Consider the following 23,208-nt stretch of genomic DNA (forward strand, 5'->3'; position numbering starts at 1 on the left):
ATTCCATTCTTCCATCCCTTGGGGTGATCTTGGTTGAAGAACAGCTTTCTTCCTCTCTTTTCATAAGGGAGGGTCTCTGCTTTGCTGCAATTGCATACCCCAATTCATCATTTTCAGTCGTGAAAATGGTTCCGTTTAAATAGACAAGTCCACTGTAGCCTAATGCCAAGGAAAGGAAAGAAGTTCCAGCCGGACATTCTGGGGTTACAGAATAGCAACATCAACCCAGGCAGCAACTTCAAAATAGATTTTAGAACATTTCAAATGTTTATATATAAAACTGGGGAAAAGTCAGGATTCACTAAACTCCAAAGAGAAGGATTGATCAGTACCTAACGTGGTATATTAGATGCTGCTTCACAAGTCTGCTGTAGCTAGGCAGTGAGTAATTACTCTGCCTGTGTAGCATCAGTATTGCTATTTCTCTACAATAACGATGTGTGACTGCAGTGTGTTTTACTTCGATTGGTCTCCCTCTGAACTCTTCCATTCTTGGCACTTTTTTTGTGATGCGACTGAGCTCAGACTTGCACGTGATCACATGAATTAGGAAGTAGGCCATTCGGCCCCTCTAGGCTGCCATTCAACCCCAAACCCATATTCCTGCCTACCCACCCCCAGATCATCTTTCCAACCCTTGCTCAACAAGAATCCGTCCACCGCTGCTTTTAGTAAAAAATGAAAAAGCTCTCGGCTTCCAAGAAGAGTGTTCCTCATCCCTCTGAGGGATATTACCTCAGCTCTATTTTGGATATGATCTTGCTCTGCTCTGAAAGCTAGTGCTTCCAAATAAACCTGTTGGACTACAACCTGGCGTTTTGTGATTTTTAACTGTTTTAGATAGACAACTCCTTATTTTTAAATGGTGACCCATTGTTCCCGAGTCTCCTGCAAGTAGAAACCTTCTCCCATCAAGTACCCTCTGATGTGTTAAAACTGAAGTCACCTCTTACTCTTCTGTACTTCTGTGGCACAAATCCAGCCCTTGCTCATGAACCAGTCCACCCATTCCAGCTTTGGGACTAGCCAGCCTTCTCTGAACTCCAATGTCTTCACATTCTTCTTTCAACAAGGTGATCAATGCTGTGCTCCGTACTTCAGATGAGGTGTCACAAGTGCCTTACACATAAAATGTAGAGACAATATATAATAATGAGTACCAGATGCATAGAGACCTGGACCTATTCATGAGTTGGATGTACACAAATTGTTAATAGTGGCAGGACGGGTACAGAGAGCTGTTAATAAAGCATACAGTATTCTAGACTTTATTAACAGAGACATAAGAGTACAAGAGCAAATAGTTAAAAATCACACAACACCAGGTTATAGTCCAACAGATTTATTTGGAAGCACTAGCTTTCAGAGGGCTGCTTCAACAACCACCTGACAAAGGATCAGCCCTCCGAAAGCTAGTGCTTCTAAATAAACCTGTTGGACTATAACCTGGTGTTGTGTGATTGTTAACTTTGTCCACCCTAGTCCAACACTGGCTCCTCCAAATCAAGAGCAAATAGGTTAGGGTGAACTCATATAAGACATGAGTTAGACCACAGCTATATCAATGCCTGCAGTTCTGAAAGCACTGTATAGAAAGGATGTGAACCCATTGAAGAAACTGTAGAAGAGGTTCACAAGAATGGTTCCAGGGATGAAGCACTTTAGTTATGAGGATAGAGTGCAAAAGGTGGAACTGACTTCCTTGGAGAGAAGGCTCAGAAGAGATGTGATAGAAATTTTCAAAATCATGATGGAGAGAGCAGATAGGGAGAAACTGTTCATTTCTTCATTTTACAAGAAAGTATCAAGAACCAGTGGGAGTAAGTTTACAGGATTTGGTAAAAGAAGCAAGTGCGAAGTGAGGGAAAAAAAACACGTGTTGACACAGTGAGTTGTTAGTGACTAGAATGCATGGGTTGGGAGTGTGGCTAAGGCAGCTTTGAATGGGTTACTGGAGAAGGCATTTAATGATTATTTATCAAAAACAATATGAACAGGTAGACGCTGGACAGTTGGCAGTAGATCAAAATGCTCAGTGCGTTGGGTGGGCCAAATGGCCTCTTTCTGCATTGTGGCAGTTCTGTGAATGGCAAAGTGGCTCAGTGGTTAGCACTGCAGCCTCACAGCACCAGGCACCCAGGTTTGATTCCTGCCTCGGGTCTGTGTGGAGTTTCTACATTCTCCCCAAGTTTGCTCTGGTTTCCTCCCACAATCCAAAGATGTGCAGGTTAGGTGGATTGGCCTTGCTAAATTGCCCCTAGTGGTCAGGGATGTGTAGGCTAGGGGTAAATGTTGGGGAATGGGTTTGGGTGGGATACTCTTCGGAGGGTTGGTGTGGACTTGAAGGGGCTAGATCCACGCTGTAGGGATTCTATGAATTAACAAATGATGCCTGGTCAATTTTATCAACGTTATTGTGTTTTAGCTACCAGCCCTTTAAAGTAACAAAGAACAAGAATATAGCTGAGATCACTAATAACTGCGAGAGAGAGAGAGAGAGATACTGACGATGTGTGCTTTTGTATCCTTTCTTCAATAAAGGCTTTACTCGCAACACGAGCAGTGTATCTCCTCATGGATATGTGCCGAGCTCCACCCCACAGCAGACAAGCTATAACTCTGTCACAACGAGTATGAATGGATATGGGAACGCTGGGATGTCCAACCTGGGTGGCTCTCCAGGTTTTCTCAATGGATCTGCTGCCAATTCACCATATGCCAGTAAGTAAAAAAAAACAGGCACATACCAGACCCTACCCTTATTAGAATTGGCCGCACCATCTGTCCATTATCTTCTCTTGCTGGGTACTCACTCAATTGAAGCGGCATTAGTGTTATGACCCCCACAATGCACAATGGACACACCCAACATCTTTTCTGTATTTCTCACTCAATTATATTGTTGGCTCAACTGTTAAAGTAAAGTTTCTCTTCTATTTCAAGCAAGGGGATCATGTTACTTAATCGGGAACCATGTTGTGCCTGAATTGAGAACTTTGATAGATAGTACCGAACCATTTGTACTTTAAAGTAGAACCTTTCTTGTCAATTTTGGGCAAGAGCCAAGCTCTCAGCTAGAAGGTTATCCACCAGGAAGTCCCATTGAGGACATTGTGTTCCAAATGGTGCACTTTATCACAGATTCAGAACAGAAGTAGTGCAGAGATGAGATACATTCCTCGTAACTCCAGACTGGAGACGGTTAACTCAAACTGATTTCGGGACCAGATCAGCATTTACATGCAATCATCCGCTCAGAACAATCCCTGGGAGTTTCCTGTGGGGATCAGAAGAATCCCTGAGGAAATTCCGAAAAAATCCACGGGACTGTCGGTAAAATGGGAAGATAAAAGGCATGTGTTTGCAACCTCAGGTATAGATTTACTCAGTGAGGATTTAGATCGAGTTTTGATTGTTCTGTCAAGTCTAATAGAACATTGGGTGTGAGTCTGTTTGCAAAAGGCGACCTTCTCTCCTGCGAGTGGTGCAGAGATTCAGACTGCTTCTCCAACTCATGTTCACTAGGACCTGACCTGTTCAACCATGACCCAGCTCAATCGAGACAAATAAATTGTTGATCCAGTTTAAAAACGGACATGGATGTGAGGGATGGAAAATCAAAACACCCTGTGGATGCTGGACTTCTGAAATAAAATGAGAAAATGTTGGAAATACTCAGTAGGTCAGGGCAACCCTCTTGGAGAGAATACAGAGTTTATATTTTGGATTGATTGAGCAATAGGGGCTAGTAGGGGATTTAGAAAAAGAGTCCAATACCAGAATTTCTGCAAAGTTAACAGCCATCTCTTGCAATAAACATTCGAACAATTTTGTGAACAAGATAAAGCACCTTAGTTTAAGAGACTTAACATGTAAAAAATATTCTCTCATGCACGGCCATCACTTGATGCCCATCCTGAATTGCCCTCCAATAGTATGACTTGGCAAGGCCATCAGAAGGCAATTAAGAACCAACAACATTACTGTAGGATAAAAGCAAATTACTGTGAACGCTGGGAATCTGAAACAAAAGCAGAAAATACTAGAGAAACTCAGCAAGTCTGGTAGCATCGGTGGAGAGAAACAGAGTTGACATTGCAAGTACAGTATGATTCATCTTCAGAATTTATTGTGGGTTTGGAATCACATACAGTCCGCATGGGGCAAGGTTGACAGATTTCCTTTCCCAAAAGTATTTCTATTGGATGTTTAGAGCAAGTCAGTGGGCACCATTTGGAATCAAACTTCAATTCCAGGTTTTATTAATGCCCACTAAATGCATGTTGGGATTTGAACCTGAGTGGCCAAGGAATTAGCATGGGTGTTGGACTATGACTATAGTGAGAGTTACCATGATACACCTTCTCCTCTCACACATTCACATATGACCTCAACAGGTAGAATACAGAGTTGTTCAACATTATGCAGGGTCGGGGATTGAAATGAAGTCACCCTAAGCTTGTAGTTACGACTGAATGAATCATGAGTGAACAAAGGAGGTGTGTCTAGTTGTGGCCACCCACCAGCCAGGCCTTCTCTCTGACAGCACACACCTGAAAATCAGTCCTTTTGTTCATCCAGCAGTCAGCAATTGCACTCTTTGTAGTGAGACCTGCAAAGACTCAGCATTGAGTTGATCTTGTCTACTAATATGTGACTACAATAGAACTATTTTGTATCATCCTCTGACTTCCAGTGGTGAGATTAACTTAACATGTAGTAGGCTTTAGAAAATCTGAACTCAGGATCTAATAACTAAGGGCCAAAACTGGATCTGTAAGGAAGATAAAAACCAAATGTGGTTTTCAATATTCCCATTCTGTGCTGAACGTGTTCATTTCAACCAATGTAGTTGATTGAGTTTTTTTGAAGAGGTGACAAAGAAGATTAATGAAGGCAGAGCAGTAATAGACATTGCCTCGACGGACTTCAGCAAAGTGTTTGACGAGGATCTGTGTGGTAGAATGGTTATTAAGGTTAGCTCACATGGGATTCAGGGAGAGCTAGCCAATTGGATACAAAATTGTCTTGAAGGTAGGAGATAGAGGGTGGTGTGGGAGGGTTGCTTTTCAGACTGGAGGCCTGTGACCAGTGGTGTGCCACAAGGATCGGCGCTAGGTCCATTGCTTTTTGTCATTCATATAAACTATTTGAGTGTGAATATAAGAGGTATGGTTACTAAGTTTGCAAATGACACCAAAATAAGTGGTGTTTTGCACAGTGCAGAAGATTATTGCAGAGTACAATGGACTCTTAATCAGACAGGCCAGTGGGCCGAGGAATGGAAGGTGGAGTTTAAGTTAGAGAATGGCAAGCTGTTGCATGGTAGGGGCTTCTTTCCCAGGAGCTTTGGAGGCTGAGGCATGACCTTATAGAGGTTTATAAAATGGTGAGGGGCATGGATAGGGTAAATAGGCAAAGTCTTTTCCCTGGGATGGGGGAGTCCAAAACTAGAGGGAATAGGTTTAGGGTGAGAGGGGAAAGATATAAAAGAGACCTAAGTGACAACCTTTTCACACAGTGGGTGGTGCGTGTATGGAATGAGCTGTTAGAGGAAGTGGTGGAGGCTGGTACAATTACAATGACAACATTTAAGAGACATCTGGATGAGTAATTGAATAGGAAGGGTTTAGAGGGGTATGGGCTGGGTGCTGGCAAATGGGACTAGATCAGATTGGGATGTCTGATTGGTATGGATTAGTTGGACCGAAGGATCTGTTTCCATGCTATATAACTCTATAATCATTGAATTCTGATGATTTACATGTGTGTGAGTGTATTACATGCAGATGTTAGGTGGAGTATTGGAGAACTATCCTACCCTCTAGAGAAGAAGCAATAATGAGCCACAATGAAGTGTATCAACAGGTGACAGCATCATTTTACATAGAAACCTGAAAATCATAGGAAAAGACTTATCGCTCCATATACTCAGTTGGCTCTCAAGCATTGTTGGCCCTACCTTCCTGTCATCCATCAGCCTATGTCATCTCAAATTATTTATCCTCACCAGTAATGTCAGTAAACATTCAGGCCTTATGTTAAAATGGGACAAGTTTTCTGGAAGGATTCAGATGATTCCTTGCCGTTGCTACATCAGGGAGACCTCCTTGTACTATCAAATTGTGCAGCACCTCTCAGGAATTTCTCAGCTTACACAGAAGGGCTCATTGATAAAGTAATGTGCAGAAACCATTTTCATTCCATTGTTGCTGTCAGTGTTGAATGTTTACTATTTTATGTATTGTCTTCCGATGCACTGCACTGTGACTAGGAGTTTGTTAAATGTTCGAGTCCTCACCTGCAACATTAGGGGTTTAGCAACCATTTAAAATAACTGGGTTATCACTATAATAAAACTACAGGTCATTCTGCTGTAATGCACGTTTGTTAACACGTGTTTGCTGTGACGCGATTGTCAAATTGGGGACACTGTTTCTAAAGCGTGAAGTGTTAAAGCGGGTATTGGTTATAATGTGATTCCGGCCCTGTCAGTTTAAATGGTGCTAATATTGTGATTTTCTTATAACACGGGATTGCATGACAATGGAACTACTGCCTTATAGCAGAACTGACTGTATCACAAAACCTAAGCAAGCAATTTAGATCCCCTCATAAACACACCGACCAAGGGAGTCTCATTGCTATTCCTTGAAATTTCCAAATCAAATTAGCACTCAATTTCGAACACCTTGTTGATTAATGCCAAGTAAAAATGTAGAGCCGAGCTGCACGTTAACAGAATGGTGTCAGTGACCTGATGGTTTTGTAATTCTACAATGGAGCCTGTTCAGTGTAACTCAATGCTTCAGCTTTCTATAATGTCCAAGCATAGGAACTACAGCTGATCTGTTACACTTCGATATTTGCTCTTGGGCTCGATTGAACTTCACAGCTGAAGGGGTTGGTGTTCAGCTGCAGGGAGTTCAGAGCACTGCTTCTTACGGGCTGGCCAAAAGGGGGACACTGTCTCCTTAAAACACAGGGGAGGTTGGTGGATAGTTCACTATTTCTCATAGCTGCCTGACCTGTCCCATCTCAGTCAGACTCTCTAATTAAAAGGCGTCATTCTTAATTCAATCAATAAACTAATTGCGTAAGTAATGATTAAACAAGCAGCACTTTGCTCGCATTACAAGGAGCTGAGATGACCTTAGCTGAAGACGTTTTTCTATCTCTGGCTGCGGTTTGCCTAGCTCTAATTTTCATCAATCGATGACTTCTTTTCTCTTGTACCCACGAGTGTGCTGTCTGATTGAAAACACCTTGCCATTGACAATCAAGCTGGGCCACGGAAGAGACATGGGAGCAGCAGGATGGTGGGGGAAATGTCTAAACTGAATGCACACTGCAGGCAAACTATTGACATGCCAAAGCAATCCCTCAACGTAGAAAATGATGCACTTGTGCATTTTAAAAAAAAACAAGCGAAGGCGCTGTGCCTATTGAGGTAACTACACTATGGTGTGAGGTGAATGGCATTTGACTGTTTCTGGCACTTCTACATTGACTGGATCTGCCCGTCCAATCCCATTTCCCCAGACCTCACCTCCCTGCTCCCCCCCCCGCCCCCAATAGTTTTCTTTGCTCTTGTGTTTCTTGACAAAAATAACTTAAAAAGATTCACCACCCCCTCCCTTCCCCAGTCCTACCTTTCTTTCATTGGTTGTTTTAACATCCTCGACCTGTCAACCGTGCCACATCCGTGGCTGACAAACGAACCTTTCAAAAAAAAAGAGGTGTTAACCAGCAAACTCAGGGTTTGAAAGGGTTAAGCCACCATTGTCGCCAGGTAAGTGACCCAGTGGAGATACAACCAATCGTTCTATCCAGCTGTGGTCACACAATTACTTTTTTTTCTCTTAAAAAAAAAAATGACTCAAATTGTCTTGCTCCATCATTGACTACATATCCTGAAAAAAGTCGATGAATTGTTACAAATTCATATACCTATATATAGAGATATATATGTATATGAACAAAATATATATATGGCACCCAAATGGTTGACATATTTCCTCCTTTCTTGTTGCAGTAGTGCCGTCCAGTCCAACCATGGCCTCCTCCACCAGCCTTCCTTCAAATTGTAGCAGTACCTCTGGCATATTCTCTTTCTCGCCAGCCAATATGGTCTCTGCAGTGAAACAAAAAAGCGCCTTCGCTCCGGTGGTGAGGCCACAGACCTCCCCTCCTCCGACCTGCACCAGCGCCAACGCTAACAGTCTCCAAGGTGAGCTCACGTACACGATAGGCCATAGGCTGATTTCGGTCAGTGCGGTCAGGCTGAGCGTCTACCAGAAGAACAAAACAAAAATAAAAACAAGCAAAATTCAGTCCGCATTCAAACACTCTCACAGGGCGGGATGCGTGTATGAGTGGCTGTTGTAGCAGGGCCCCTGGGTCTAATGTTGGAGGTTTCTCCTCAGCTTTGCAATATTTGTAACACAGCCCGGTCACATAATGCACGATCTCCATGAGCCAACCTTCCCGTTGGATTAGAGTTAAAGTATCGTTTCACTCCACTATCCTCCTCATAAACCCCACCCCACGAGACTCCATTTTGTCCACCTTGATTGTGGAGGAAATGTGAAAGTTGTGTCGCAAGCACACAGACTGGATGATTAAAATCGAGGAAGATCAGGAATGCCGTAGCCATAATGCTAACCCTGAAAGACCCCACCATTAACTTTCTGACTGACAGCTGTACATAATTCTTGTGTGTTTGGCAGAGTAGGAGCCTTCATAAATGCTAAACCTAAGTCACCGTCCACTCTCTCAAGGGTTGGTAAAGGCAACAACATTTCAGTGGGCTTGGACAATATGGAAAAAGTGCTGTCTTTTGGGATCAACTCAAAACAGTTCCAATGCCAACACTGCCACATACATTTCTCAAGCAGGATCTTTTGAGAGGTCACCCTGAAAGAGAAGGGAAAGCAAATCACAATTGTAAAGCTAACACAGTGCAATTAAGCCCAAGTCAGCATCTTTGTCCGTGTGTTGTCCTGTCTCTGTGGCTTTATCTGTTTGACAATGAATGAATGGCAGGAATGGTATCTCTTGTCTTTGGAAATCACTAACCACCATCTCTTTTTCTCTTCCCCCAACCCTGCCCCCTCTCCTGTCTCCTTCCCACTCTCTTCCCACCGTTAGACCAGTCTTTTGTGGACTCTAGCAACCAGGGTCTCTCCAAGGTCTGGCCTTCTCCTGAATTATGTTAGTACCAACTTCCCTCTGTCTTCCAACTCACTAGACGCCAACTAATAACCTTGTTCGCTGACTCTGTTGCCATAGATTTGTTCAAAGTATGATTAGCTGAATGATGTCATTTGAGAGGCACAGTCCAACACACTATGGGTCCAACACAGCAAGGGTAGTCATGTTAATTTTCTGCGCCCAAGTCTCACTAGTTGTAGGTGTGGGGCAGAGAAAGGGTGCTGAAGACTTGTCACATTCCCCCCAACTTGTGTTGCTCTTGGTTCCTCAAACCGATTTGAGGAGGCGGCATGCGACACAGACTCCGGTTCAAAGGTCTTGACCAGGACGTCGTTCCTGGGTGTGGAGTGAGTTCCGTGGCTGAGCTTTGCAATTGCTCTCTGGCCCTCCAGGAAGACGGAGGTGGAATCTGGGACCAGGGGGTCACGGAGTTTGCGATGGGAAGTCAAGGTGCTGAGTCTGGATTGTTTTCCTCTGATCCACTCCCACCACTCTGGAGGATGCAGTTGGGGAAATGTTGAATGAGAACAGTGTTGGATTTTAGATGTGGTTCACTTCATGATTAAACAGCAGGATGAGAGTCAAAACATGTGGTGCTGGAAAAGCACAGCCAGTCAGGCAGCAGGAGAGTCAACATTTCCAGCATAAACTCTTCATCAGGATTTGGGTTGGGGGGGGGGGCAAGGGGGCTGAGAAATAAATCGGAAGGGGTGGAGCTGTGGGGAAGGTAGCTAGGGATGCGATAAATAGATCAAGGTGGAGGTGATGGTGATAGGTCGGAGAGGAGTGCGGAGCGGATTGGTGGAAAGGAAGAAGGACAGGTAGGACAGTTCAAGAGGGCAGTGCCTTGTTGGGGGATTGGATCTGGGATAAGGTGGGGGGGAGGGGTGATGAGGAAACTGGTGAAATCCACATTGATCCTGTGTGGGTTGGAGGGTCCCAAGGTGGAAGATGAGTTGTTCTTCTTCCAGGCGTCGGGTGGCTAGAATTAATGGAGGATCTGGAGGGAGAACCATTTCTCGAGGCTTTGGATTTGCTGCAGGTAGTGGTTGCCCTGGTCAGGTCCAAATTGTGATGGACTGAGTGTAGTCTGGAGTCCATGCGAGATCAGTCGGTTGCGTAGGCAGGTGCTGAGGAAGGGGATTTAGGCAGGATGAGAACCTGGTTGAGGGGGGTGGTGGGAAGCATTACATGTACCACCTCATTGCATTGCAATGGGCTTGTATTGTTAAAATGTGACTATTGAGAACGCAAAAATACGATGCTCATTCATAATGCACAGTGCTGTAATTAAAAAGATAACGTTCACTTGACAGTCACATAATTTTGTGAACAGCAGCTATACTGTTCATACTGTACACAATGAGACAAAGTCAGATTTTCAAGACTTTGAGACAAAGGTTTTCTTAACTGCTGACTCTCCACATGTTGGAGTCTAAGAGATTATCGTGGGAATCCTGTTTGCTGAAGTTGTTTTTGAACTGTCTGTGTCCATTTTGAATTCCCTGGTTAATGTTGCTAGGATGTCAACAAGGACTCCTACAATATTGCTCCTTGTTGATGCATTTAAACACTGGCAGGAGTCTGCTCAGTTGTAAGTAGTACAGGCACATCTGTGCTGTTAGCTAATCTCGGGCTAGTTGGGGTACAAGAAAGCAAAATTTACATTGATGTAGCACCTTTCTGTTCATCCCAAAAAACTTTGCAGCCACTGATGACACATCAAAAGCATGGCAGCCGTTTTGTGCACCATCAGGTGACCTCGGAAACTGGCTTTAGGTATTGTTGGAGGGGAACGTATTCTGTCCTTTACGAAATGGCAGTGACGCAGTGTCTCCCAATAGCCTGAGACATGAACAGGAGAGGGTAGCTCTAACGCAGTGGTACAGTCACGGTTCTGTTGGATAAAAATGGGGGAGGGGGTGGGGTGAATCAAAATGAACGCTGGAACAGCCCTGGGGGCAGGTGCATGTGTGGCGCTTGTTTGGAGAACGCAGATTTTGAAGACCTTGTGGTTGGTTTTCACCCTCAAGTTCATCCCTGTGCTCAAATAAGCCACCAAATGGTGCCTCAACTCTTACACAAGGGACTGATTATTCACACGAGTTGACAATGGGAAGCCATTTTCCTTATCTGGAAGGAATTAGGGAGATGGCGGAGGGTTTGGGCATGTTGGGAGCGGCGAGGGGGAGAGGACATTACATTCATGACACGGAGTTGTTTGCCTCTCTAATGAACCCCGCCTCCCCACCCCCCCACCCCGGTCAAACAAACATCCTTTTTTGATGGAAACAATTACTTTAAAAAGAAATTGTACCTCGTCAGCATCAAAGGCGAAAGAGAGTGCTGAGAGACTGGATCAGCAGCAGGCTACCTTTGCGTGTGGGCTCGTGAGGCCATCCTGGGGTTTGAAATTGTTTTCCTCTCGACGTTGCGGTGAAGAAAATGAAAGCCCGCAGGAATTTTCTGATAAAGATCTGTCTTCGGAGATTTGATTTATGTAATTGTTTCAGATTAAAGATATCAAACAGGACAGAAAAAGTCAAGTAAAAGTGGGTTGGGATGGAATTAAGGTGGGTGTGTGACAGGGGGGAGGGGGATGCAGTCAGTGTGAGAATATTGTCCCTCTTGCTAATGCTGTGGTGGCTTTGACCTACACTGTCCACCTGAGGTGATGACTAGGTGTATCCGTCCAAATTGGATGTCTGACTAAAATATCGCAGAGTTTCAATGATGTGAACTTCACAGACTTAGAACTGGAAGCACGTGTTAATTAACTGCAAGGCTGTGTGCAGGCTCTTCATAGCTTCCTTTATAGGGCAGCATGGTGGCTCAGTGGTTAGCACTGATGCCTCATAGCACCAGGGACTCAGGTTCGATTCCAGCCTCGGGTGACTGTCTGTATGGAGTTTGCACAATCCCCTAGTGTCTGCGTGGGTTTCCTCCGGGTACTCTGGTTTCCTCCCACAGTTCAATTATGTGCAGTTTAGGTGGATTGCCCATAGTATTCAGGGATGTGTAGGTTAGGTGCATTAGTCTGGGGGAAATGTACAGTAACAGGGTAGGGGAATGGGTCTTGGTGGAATTGTTGGGCCTAATGGCCTGTTTCCACACTGTATGGATTCTATGGTTATGAATTAGGAGACTCACTTACCAAATTTGTCTTGTGTTTGTGTCCTTTTGGTCTGCACCTCAGCGAGATCTTTCAGTCTGCTGTATGCCCTCAATGCCTCAAAGTGAAAGCTCCATAATGACTCATTGAACTGATATTTTGTATCAGCGCATCAATTATTTACTACTATTCTGTGAAGGCAGCTTGGCCTCCCAGAAATCCATCACGAGTTGGGCAGCGCAGTGGTTTGCACTGTTGCATCGCAGTGCCAGGGACCTGGGTTTGATTCCAGCCTTGGGTGACTGCCTGAGGGAGTTTGCGTGTTCTCTCCCCGGCTTTGCGAGTTTCCTCCCCAGTCAGGAGGTAGTGAGGACTGCAGACGCTGGAGTGTCTGAGTTGATAAAGCATGGTGCTGGAAAAGGCGCAGCAGGTCAGGCAGCATCTGAAGAGCAGGAGAGTCGATGTATTGGACATAGCCCTTCATAAGGACTTGATGAAGGGTTATGTGTGAAATGTTGACTCTCTTGCTCCTCAGATGCTGCCTGACCTGCTGTGCTTTTTCCAGCGCCACTTTTTATCGACTCTTCCTCCCACTGTCTAAAAATGATTGGAAATGCCTTTGTAGAATATCAATCTAATATCATTGAATCTATAATACATTCTATGCAGAAAGCATAGTGTGCCGAAAGAGGGCATTTGGCCCATCAAGTCTGCACTGAACCTCTGAAGAGCATCCCCCTATCCCCATAATCCCATGTTAACCATGGTTATACACTGAACCTACCACATCAGTTTAATGTTCCAGGATACAAATGCTACATGAAGGACAGAAAGGGAGGCAAGAAAGGAGGGGGAGTGGCGTTTTTGATAAGGGATAGCATTACAGCTGTACTGAGGGAGGATCTTCCCGGAAATACATCCAAGGAAGTTATTTGGGTGGAACTGAGAAATACAAAAGGGGTGATCACCTTATTGGGATTTTATTATAGACCCCCTAATAGTCAGCGGGAAACTGAGAAACAAACTTGTAAGGAAATCTCAGTTATTTGTAGGAATAATAGGGTGGTTACAGTAGGGGATTTTCTAAGCATAGGCTGGGACTGATATAGTGTTAAGGATTTAAATGGGGAGGAAGTTGTTAAGTGTGTACAAGAAAATTTTCTAATTCAGTGTGTGGATGTACCGACTAGAGAAGGTGCAAAATTGACCTACTCTTGGGAAATAAGGCAGGGCAGGTGGCTGGAGGAGCATTTTGGGGCCAGCGACCATAATTCTACTAGTTATAAAGTAAAATGAAAAAAAGATAGACCAGATCTAAAAGTTGAAGTTCGAAATTGGAGAAAGGCCAATTTTGACGATATTAGGCACGAACTTTCAAAAGCTGATTGTGGGCAGAGGTTCGCAGGTAAAGAGACGGCTGGAAAATGGGAAGCCTTCAGAAATGAGATAACAAGAATTCAGAGAAAATATATTCCTGTTAGAGTGAAAGGAAAGGCTGGTAGGTACAGGGAATGCTGGATGACTAAAGAAATTGGGGGTTTGGTTAAGAAGGAAGCATATGTCAGGTATAGACAGGATAGATCGAGTGAATCCTTAGAAGGGTATAAAGGGAGTAGGAGTATACTTAAGAGAGAAATCAGGAGGACAAAAAGGGGACAGGAGGTAGCTTTGGCAAATAGAATTAAGGAGAATCCAAAAGGTTTTTACAAATTAAGGGCAAAAGGGTAACTAGGGAGAAAATAGGGCCCCTCAAAGATCAGCAAGGCGGCCTTTGTGTGAAGCCACAGGAGATGGGGGAGATACTAAACAAGTATTTTGCATCAGTGTTTACTGTGGAAAAGGACTTGGAAGATATAGAATGTAGGGAAATAGATGGTGATGTCTTGGAAAATGTCCATATTACAGAGGAGGAAGTGCTGGGTGTCTTGAAATGCATAAAAGTGGATAAATAAATCGCCAGGACCTGATCAGGTGTACCCTAGAACTCTGTGGGAAGCTAGAGAAGTGATTGCTGGGCCTCTTGCTGAGCTATTTGTATCATCGATAGTCACAGGTGAGGTGCCGGAAGACTGGAGGTTGGCAAACATGGTGCCACTGTTTGAGAAAGGTGGTAAGGACAAGCCAGGGAACTATAGACCAGTGAGCCTGATGTCAGTGGTGGGCAAGTTGTTGGAGGGAATCCTGAGGGACAGGATGTACATGTATTTGGAAAGGAAAGGACTGATTAGGGATAGTCAACATGATTTTCTGTGTGGGAAATCACGTCTCACAAACTTGATTGAGGTTTTTGAAAAATTAACAAAGAGGATTGATGAGGGCAGAGCAGTAGATGTGATCTATATGGGCTTCAGTAAGGCGTTCGACAAGGTTCCCCATGGGAGACTGATTAGCAAGGTTAGATCTCATGGAATACAGGGAGTACTAGCCATTTGGATACAGAACTGGCTCGAAGATAGAAGACAGAGGGTGGTGGTGGAGGGTTGTTTTTCAGACTGGAGGCCTGTGACCAGTGGAGTGCCACAAGGATTGGTGCTGGGTTCACTACTTTTTGTCATTTATATATACATGAGTTGTATGTGAGCTTAAAAGGTATAGTGAGTAAGTTTGCAGATGACACCAAAATTGGAGGTGTAGTGGACAGTGAAGAAGGTTACCTCAGATTACAACGAGATCTTGATCAGATGGGTCAGTGGGCTAATAAGTGGCAGATGGAGTTTAATTCAGATAAATGCGAGGTGCTGCATTTTGGGAAAGCAAATTTTAGCAGGACTTATACACTTAATGATAAGGTCCTGGGGAGTGTTGCTGAACAGAGACCTTGGAGTGCAGGTTCATAGCTCCTTGAAAGTAGAGTCGCAGGTAGATACGATAGCAAAGGTGGCATTTGGTATGCTTTCCTTTATTGGTCAGAGTATTGAGTACAGGAGTTGGGAGATCATGATGTGGCTGTTCAGGTCATTGGTTAGGCCACTTTTGGAATATTGTGTGCAATTCTGGCCTCCTTCCTATCGGAAGGGTGTTGTGAAACTTGAAAGGGTTCAGAAAAGATTTTCAAGAATGTTGCCAGGGTTGGAGAATTTGAGCTAAGGGAAGAGATTGAATAGGCTAAGGCTGTTTTCCCTGGAGCATCGGAGACTGAGGTTTATAAAACCGTGAAGGGCATGGATAAGATAAATAGACAAAGTATTTTCCCTGGAGTGGGGGAGTCCAGAACTAGAGGGCATAGGTTTAAGGTGAGGGGGGAAAGATATAAAGAGACCTAAGGGGCAACTTTTTCATGCATTGGGCGTGCATGTGTGGAATGAGCTGCCAGAGGAAGTGGTGGAGGCTGGTACAATTGCAACATTTAAACGACATCTGGATGGTATATGTATAGGAAGGGTTTGGAGGGTTATGGGCCGGGTGCTGGCAAGTGGGACTAGATTCGGCTGGAATATCTGGTCAGCATGGATGAGTTGGACTGAAGGGTCCGTTTTAATGCTGTACATCTCTATGAGTCTATTACTCTAAGCGGGTGCATGCTTGGAAGAGCAGGAAGTGAGAGAGAGGAGGAAACAATCAGACTTTAGCAGTGAACAATCCTCAGAAAAAAATCCATTCATTGCAGAGCAAAATGAGCAGAGATGTGTCACAAAAGTAAGACATTGTGACCATGAATAAGCTGGAGAGCTACCACATTCCTTCAATTGGTCGGAGCCGCACTCCAGAACCGCAGAAACAATTTGCAGCAAGTCTAGAAGTCCTCCGTTACCATCTCATTCTGCTGCCATTTCTAGTTACACTTTCATTAAATTAGGAAAGTGGGGGTGGTGGTGGTGGGGGGAGGGGAATGGTGGTGAGAACCAGAAAGAAAAAAAACACCTTCCTGTCCTTTGACGTCTGTGGGCCACCAGGGCTGAGAGATGGGAGATTCTGATAGAGCTGAAATGGTAAACAAATATCAGATGCCAAAAGAGTTGAGGGGGTGGTGGGGGGGCGGGGGAGGGGAGGTGAGGTGTGAGGAAGGAGCTCCAGCTGCAAAACAAAGGAGAGCAGGCTGCTGGCCGTCACTGGTGGGATTTGGGCAGGTTCTTTCACTGGGCCGCTCTGTTTCTTAGCTGTCACCAAGGCCAGTTCCCTCAGGAGTAAAGGCCTCAGCTTGTTTCCAGACTCAGCTCCTCTCGACCCTCGGACATAGGTTCACATCAAAACGAAACACATAGGGCATCCGGTTCTTCAAAGCAGGAGAGGAAATCTTTCAGAGGCATTCCTTGCTTGCACAAGATTACATTTCTATCTGTTTGAGGGTGACCCCCCCCCTCCTCATTTAACTTTAACAGAAAGACCTTAGACGGTGGTGTCTCCCCACTGCACCTTAGTGGCAACTGCCCCAAGCTTTTGTCTGTCCCTCAGAATGGTGGGTTGGCATATAATCGATTCAAGCTTACTTGGTTTGGGTGTCACATAAAAGTGTGATGTTAAAGCACAGCTGGTTAGGCAACATCCGAGGAGCAGGAGAATCGATGTTTCAAGCTCTTCGCAGTCCTCACTTTCTCCTTCTTTAAAAAGGAAGCCGCAGATTTAACACAATTCATCACACCTCAGCAGGCTCCCCAGAGTCAGCTTCTATTCTGATTCGGATTATTTTTGTTACATTTTTTTTAATCTTGAAGAATGCCTCCTTTTCTTCCCGAAGTTTCATGTTGATGCCTCACCCTGACTCACCATTCGCCCTATTTGAGCCAGCCAATGAGTGTCAACTCTGGGATTGACAAGCTATCACCTGAAAACCAGTTATATCTTCAGGCCTCCTTCCCCTCTCTGGTCTGATGCTGATTGAGATAGTCCCATTACCGTTTTTATAAATTTCAAAAATATGCTTTATTCATAAAAATATCTTTACAGATATCGTCACTAGAGCGGCTCTCTTCTTAGCATATTCAGAACGAAGCAAAAACCCCAAGGTATTTCTCACTTATAAGAGATTATATTGACATCCATATGGGGCACTGAGAAAGTCCTCACTGAACCCCCGTTTAGCTTTGGTAGAAAGACCTCAGACAGTGGTCTTACCCCACTACACCTCGGCAGCAGCTAACCCAAGCTACGCCCCTCAGCATATAAGTCCTGGTCCTTGGAACGTGCCTGTCTGTAACACTCTGCCAAAGTCAACTCCTTGCTCTGGAAGACCAACAGGTTTCAGGCAGACCAAAGAGCGTCTTTCACCGAGTTAATCAGTGAACTAGGTGTTTGTCTCAGTGTGCGCTACAGGGAACAGGCTGTAGAGCACAGAGTCCTGCACACACAGCTGCTCAGGACAAACCTTGACAAAAACCACTATAGCCCAGTTACCAGCTTGACCGAGACCATTTGACTGAACAGATGAACTTGTTTTACCTGGTTCAGTAACACTCTGCACCTTCCTACATGATACTGCCTTATAACTTGCAATAATAACTAGATTAAATAAGTTTGCTGGTGTTCTGATTTTGCCTTTTTAATAGCTCTCCCATTGAAATGGACATCAGGAACCACGACAATTATTATTTTAAAAATCGTCCAATACCCCAAGTTACAGTTCAACATATTTATTTGGAAGTATCAGCTTTCAGAGCACTGCTCCTTCATTGGACAACTAACTGATAAAGGAGCAGCGCTCCAAAAGTTAGTGCTTCCAAATAAACCTGTTGGACTATAACCTGGCGTTGTGTGATCTTTAATTTTGTCCACACCAGTCCAACACCGGCCCCTCCACTTCTTGACAATTATTAATACCAGCGGACAGTCACTGTGATTTATTAATAGTCCTTTTGATTTTCCAATTGCAGCTATTTCAACTTGAAAGGATCACAGAACAGAGTTTTAATTCATGCCTTGTCTCATTCAACAGTGAGTTAAAGGTGGGAGGGAAAGAAGAGTCAATTGGGAATTCAAAAGGGCATTGGCTGACTTTTATGGATAGTCTGCAGGGATATGAGGAAAAGGCAGGAAATTGGCATTGAAACCAGAGGCACGATGGACTGAATGGTCTCCTGCTGCACAGTAATACTTTGTGACCAAACACATTATTTGACACTACATTATCACAAAGCTTGTTGACTGGAACTTTTTGAGGAATAAATCATCTGGTGGATTAATTGTGACTGAAAGGAGGCAGTTGAGTGTCTGCTATAGTTTCCAGTTGCGGTTTGAGGGGTCACTTCATTCTGCTATGCTTCAGAAGAGAAGTTTAACTAAGGACCATCCATCCTATTGTAGTAGTTCAAAGTGTACCCTAAGACTCTGGAATTTTGCTGCCTCACATCTCACCTCAACCGATCGCAACCAGAGAAACTAAGGCCACAGACCACTCATCTTGTAGCTGTTGGTGGCATATTGCCCTCTGTTCCCCACATGGACTAGACGCAGTGGGATGGGGTACTAAATGACATTGAATGGACTGCCAGCACTCACTTGTGAGATGGTTTCTAAGGAATACTACCCAAGTATAATTCAGTACCTTAGTATAGCAGCACAGAGAGAGAGAAAAGAAAATAAGTCAATATAAACATGTTCTTCTGAGTTTATTGTCTTATGCTCTGACTGTGTCTTTCCCTTTTCAATAAAAGTCTGTTTTCCCCATTTATGTTTTACAGCTATATCCGGCATGATAGTTCCTCCAATGTAGATAGATCCCATGCCTTGAAGACTGCATCTATATGTTGACAATTGCGATGAATTTTGTGCTCCGTGAGGAGATGAGATGCAAGTCCCACAGACGAATGGAACTTTTAACTCAGGCCTTTCAGAGAGGGATTGTGTAGAGTTAAACAATCACAGTAACACTTTGTAAAACCTTCAACCTTGCCAATTCTGATGAATTGAATGCATGGTGGCAATTTACATGTTAGGTCCCATATATTTGAGTGGGAAAACTAAAAGAAATTGTTTGTTCTATGTTGACGAATGTTCACTTTTTTCCAAATGCTTAAACCCAATTTATTCATTTTAACAAAAAAAATGCCTTTTAGAGTCAGAAAGTTCTGGAAGGAACGCTGTAACAGAATGTGATACTTAATTTATAAAGATTTGACTGAGAGAAATTAAAAAGTATTTGAAGGTGGATGAACCGAGTAGCGATAATTATTAAGTGGAAAAACGTAGAGAGTTTAGAATGTGATAGTTGGTTACAACCAGTAGAATTGCCAGTGCGGTTTTTAACTGTAAATGGATTGAAAGATGTTGAGTCTGGATATAACTGTGTCCAAATTCAGCATCAGCTGTTACAGTGCTAATGCTGTTTCATAGGAGAGTCCTCTTCTTGTGGGCTGGTTGAACTGTAGATAGAAAAGAAAAACCCAAAACAGGACTTAGGATTTACACGCAGAGAACCTACATGTTTTAATGATGATGGTTGACATTTTAGGAATAAGTTGCCTTGTGGGACAGCCCAAAAGGCAAAACCAAACCCTGGAGCTATTTCAGGAGCAGTTCGATGCTGTGATATAAGGGGTTGGAACTGTAGGTTCTTTCCGAAGGGATGCACTGGCCCTGTTTAAATGGCTTCAGTCACTTATATCTGTCCCTTAAGGGTGAGGGAAAGGGGGGAGGCATGAAGGAACGGCATCAGCTGGTAATGTTGGATTTTTCTTTACACTTTCTTCATTGTGTTGCCAATCCCAATGCCAGCCAGCTTTTGCCGCACCTGACCCAATGCCCGCGCTATGGCTTCGGTAGGGTCCCATTGTCTTGTTTCTTTCCTGAACAGAAAAAATATCAGGAAAATGAGATGCAACTATAGATAACACAACCAGCACTTCATTAAAAGAAAGGGTTTGTACATTGTGAAGGACTTTGGAACATGCAATATAGATTTAGCTGCTGTATTTGCAGGGGTTGAAAGGTAGACAGAATCAAAAGTACCAGTGCTGTGTGGAGACAGAACATGAAGGGGGAGTTTTTTTTTGAAAATTGCTATTTTATTAGCACTGTATTGAGAATGCTCTTAATGTACTTTATCAAGGATCCATCAGGGGTCTGATGATGCATTATCCAATAATTTTCCGCTATATTGTGTTTGTATGTAGTTATAAATATTGTAGATTTTTTGTGAATTTTTCTTTTGCCAAAGTTGTTGTTTAAATATTTATACATTTCAATGTCTTAAATACAATTTCCAATATTAACAAGGAATTTTATTGCATAAACGTATTTTTTTTTGCGTCCCATTTATTGTTACTGCAAGGAGTTCACTACCATTCATTTCTTTCATCTGCTTGCACATCCTTGCATAATTAAAACATGTATTGGTTTAAAAATGAGATTTGTGTTTTTTTTTTGTAAAATATGCTTATAAATAATGTATTTATCTCTGGAAATTTGTACATTGCTTTGTTTGGATTGTGTTTTTTTCCCTCTATTTGTTTATTCCCTGGGTTAATTTTAATGTGTACGTGCGCTAAGACATGGGAGGTGTCAACAGACTAAGCCATTTGCAATTGTACCTGAGTAAGAACTTGTTAAATGTGATTTAAAAGTTTTTGTTCGCCTTTTATATATATATAAATATATCATATTGCATTTCTTTTCAATTGAGTCGATATTGTGCTAAGTATTGGTTTGGATCATCCTTCTCTTTTTTTTTAAAAAGGTCATGTCAGAAAAAAGCCATCGTCTATTTTTATATTTTTTTTTGTAAGTCGAACTGAATCGTCAAGTTTTTTTTAAAAAATGTTATGTGGCAGAGAAAAGCAGCATCGTATTCAATAGCATTTACTTCTGTAGATTTTAAGATGGTAAAATTTTGGTTTCTTTCAGCTTTTGAAAGATAGCGCTGTTTTAAGTATAGGAATGTGCATGGGGTATCCTCTCCACTCTGGGCGATGGCCACTTCCTTTCTGCATTAATACAGGGAAGAAAAATATCATTTAAAATAAAATTTTCACCTGCTTGTATTTCTCTCTCTCTCTTTGCGCGCTCTCTCTCTCTCTCTCTCGCTCCCTCTTTTTGACATTAATCAAAATTCTATAAACCAGCAGTTCGGATGCCTTAACAATACAAAGCTTATTCATTTCAGGTACCCGAACCTGAAATTTCAAAAATAAAAATTAAGAAAGGGAAATCGTACAGTTAAGTATTGTTAAAATGAGGAATTTGTGTTTGTTTTCTAAAAAAAAAGCACAATTTTAACTGTTTTGTTACCCTAAGAAATGTACCTCTTTTGTTGCCATATGACCCCCACAGGGTATGACAAGTGCTACAGTCATGTCAAGCTCCCAGTCTAATATTTCAAAGGCTTTACAAGGACACCTGGAGTCTCACTTGCGAAGTGAGAAGCAAAGCAAAATGAAGAAATTTGAGGATTTTTCTTAGGGGATGAATGAGAACAAGCAAAAGCTGATGCTTGGGAAATGGTTAAAGCAAAAAGAGTTGCCGTTTTTGACCAAGTGATAAACTGTCCTTGTCCAAACCTCTTTTCAGTCTCCTTGGCTGAACTAGTGCATACATGTTTGATATCAGCTATTGTGTAAGCACTGGTGATGGACGATATGTAAAGGAGTCGACTAGAGACTTCAGACGTGAACACTGAAATGGAAAGGAAAGCTTGGGTGATGGAAAATGTGAAGCAATGCCTCCCAGTTGCCAATGTCAGCCGTAGTCTCATTTAAACTGATTGCCTTCCAATTCCTTTATGTGAACTGTTGGACACACTGTACAGATAAATGGTTAGACAAACAAACTACTGTAGAGATTGTTATAAATTTTTTGCAGAAATTTGAGCTGTAAAAAACTTTTCAACTTACACAATATTTAATTAAAGTTACTTCTTGTCTGTGAAACTGGACACCTGTGTTCAATTCTTGACGTGTTCCTGAACTGTGCCTCAACATTACTTCATTCTGTCACATTTATTTTTATTCATTCACAGGACATAGGCATCACTGGCTAGGCCAGTGTATCTTGCTCATCCCTAATTGCCCAGAGGGCAGTTAAAAGTGAACCAATTTGCTGTGGTTCTGGAGTCTTATGTAGGCCAGACCAGGTAAAGATGGCAGATTTCCTCTTCCTGAAACAACATTAGGTCCTTACGACTATTGATAATGGTTACATGGTAGCCATTAGTCTGGCTATTTCTTTCATTCTAGATTTTACTCAAATTCAAATTTCACCATCTGTTCTGATGGGATTCAAAGCCATGTCCCCAGTCCAATGGGCAGCACAGTGGCTCAGTGGTTAGCATTACTGCCTCTCAGCGTCAGAGACCTGGGTTCAGTTCCACCTTGGGTGCCTGTCTGTGTGGAGTTTGCATATTCTCTCCTTGTTCTGCTCTGGTTTCCTTCCCTGTCCAAAGGTATGCAGGTTTGATAGATTGGCCTTGCTAAAAGATTGTGGTGTTCAGGGATGTGCGAGGTGGATTAGCCATGGTTAACATGGGGTTACAGGGATAGGGATGGGGCTGAATGGGAAGCACTTCAGAGGGTTGGTCGATAGGCTGAATGTCCTCTTTTTGCACTTTTGCAATTCTATGATATTGTATGACCACTGCCCCACCATCTTCCATTCTGAATTGAATGCAGTGGCATCCTGAGCAATTTTACAGTGGCAAATACATTGAGGTAAGTCTAGCAACACGTGGAGCTCAAGACTTCCTTCCCTACAGGGGTGTCCGTGGATAAGATGGGCTTTCACAACAGTTAATGATAGTTGCCATGGTCACCATTCATGGGACAAACTTTCACTTTCACAGGTTTATTTATTGCATTTAATTTCCACTGGCTGCTGTGATGGGATATGAACTGCACACTCCCAGAGCACTAAACCAGGATTCTGCATATTGAATCTAGTGACGTTACCACAATACCACCATCTCCTTCAATGAACGCTTCTGGTAGCCTCTGTTATGAAGCGTAATGGAAATGAAGCAC

General features: G+C 43.2%; 1 protein-coding gene across 8 annotated transcripts in view; it reads left to right on the forward strand.

The window, feature by feature from the left end:
• The window catches only part of ebf1a (EBF transcription factor 1a), a 456,422-nt gene extending 434,295 nt beyond the window's left edge, over window positions 1–22,127 (forward strand). For 4 of the 8 annotated variants that reach the window (XM_072591112.1, XM_072591113.1, XM_072591117.1 and 1 more), the window contains 4 exons: window positions 2,542–2,721; window positions 8,036–8,230; window positions 9,151–9,213; window positions 18,940–22,127. In XM_072591112.1, the coding sequence (XP_072447213.1) occupies window positions 2,542–2,721; window positions 8,036–8,230; window positions 9,151–9,213; window positions 18,940–18,971 (470 nt within the window). In that variant the 3' untranslated portion in view covers window positions 18,972–22,127. Of the gene's footprint in view, window positions 1–2,541; window positions 2,722–8,035; window positions 8,231–9,150; window positions 9,214–18,930 lie in introns of all 8 variants that reach the window. The other 4 variants (XM_072591114.1, XM_072591116.1, XM_072591118.1 and 1 more) reach the window with 4 other exon arrangements.
• Window positions 22,128–23,208: the final 1,081 nt, after the last annotated feature.

The sequence above is a fragment of the Chiloscyllium punctatum genome, chromosome 20, assembly GCF_047496795.1.
Source record: "Chiloscyllium punctatum isolate Juve2018m chromosome 20, sChiPun1.3, whole genome shotgun sequence".
In the NCBI taxonomy this organism is placed as follows: Eukaryota; Metazoa; Chordata; class Chondrichthyes; order Orectolobiformes; family Hemiscylliidae; genus Chiloscyllium; species Chiloscyllium punctatum.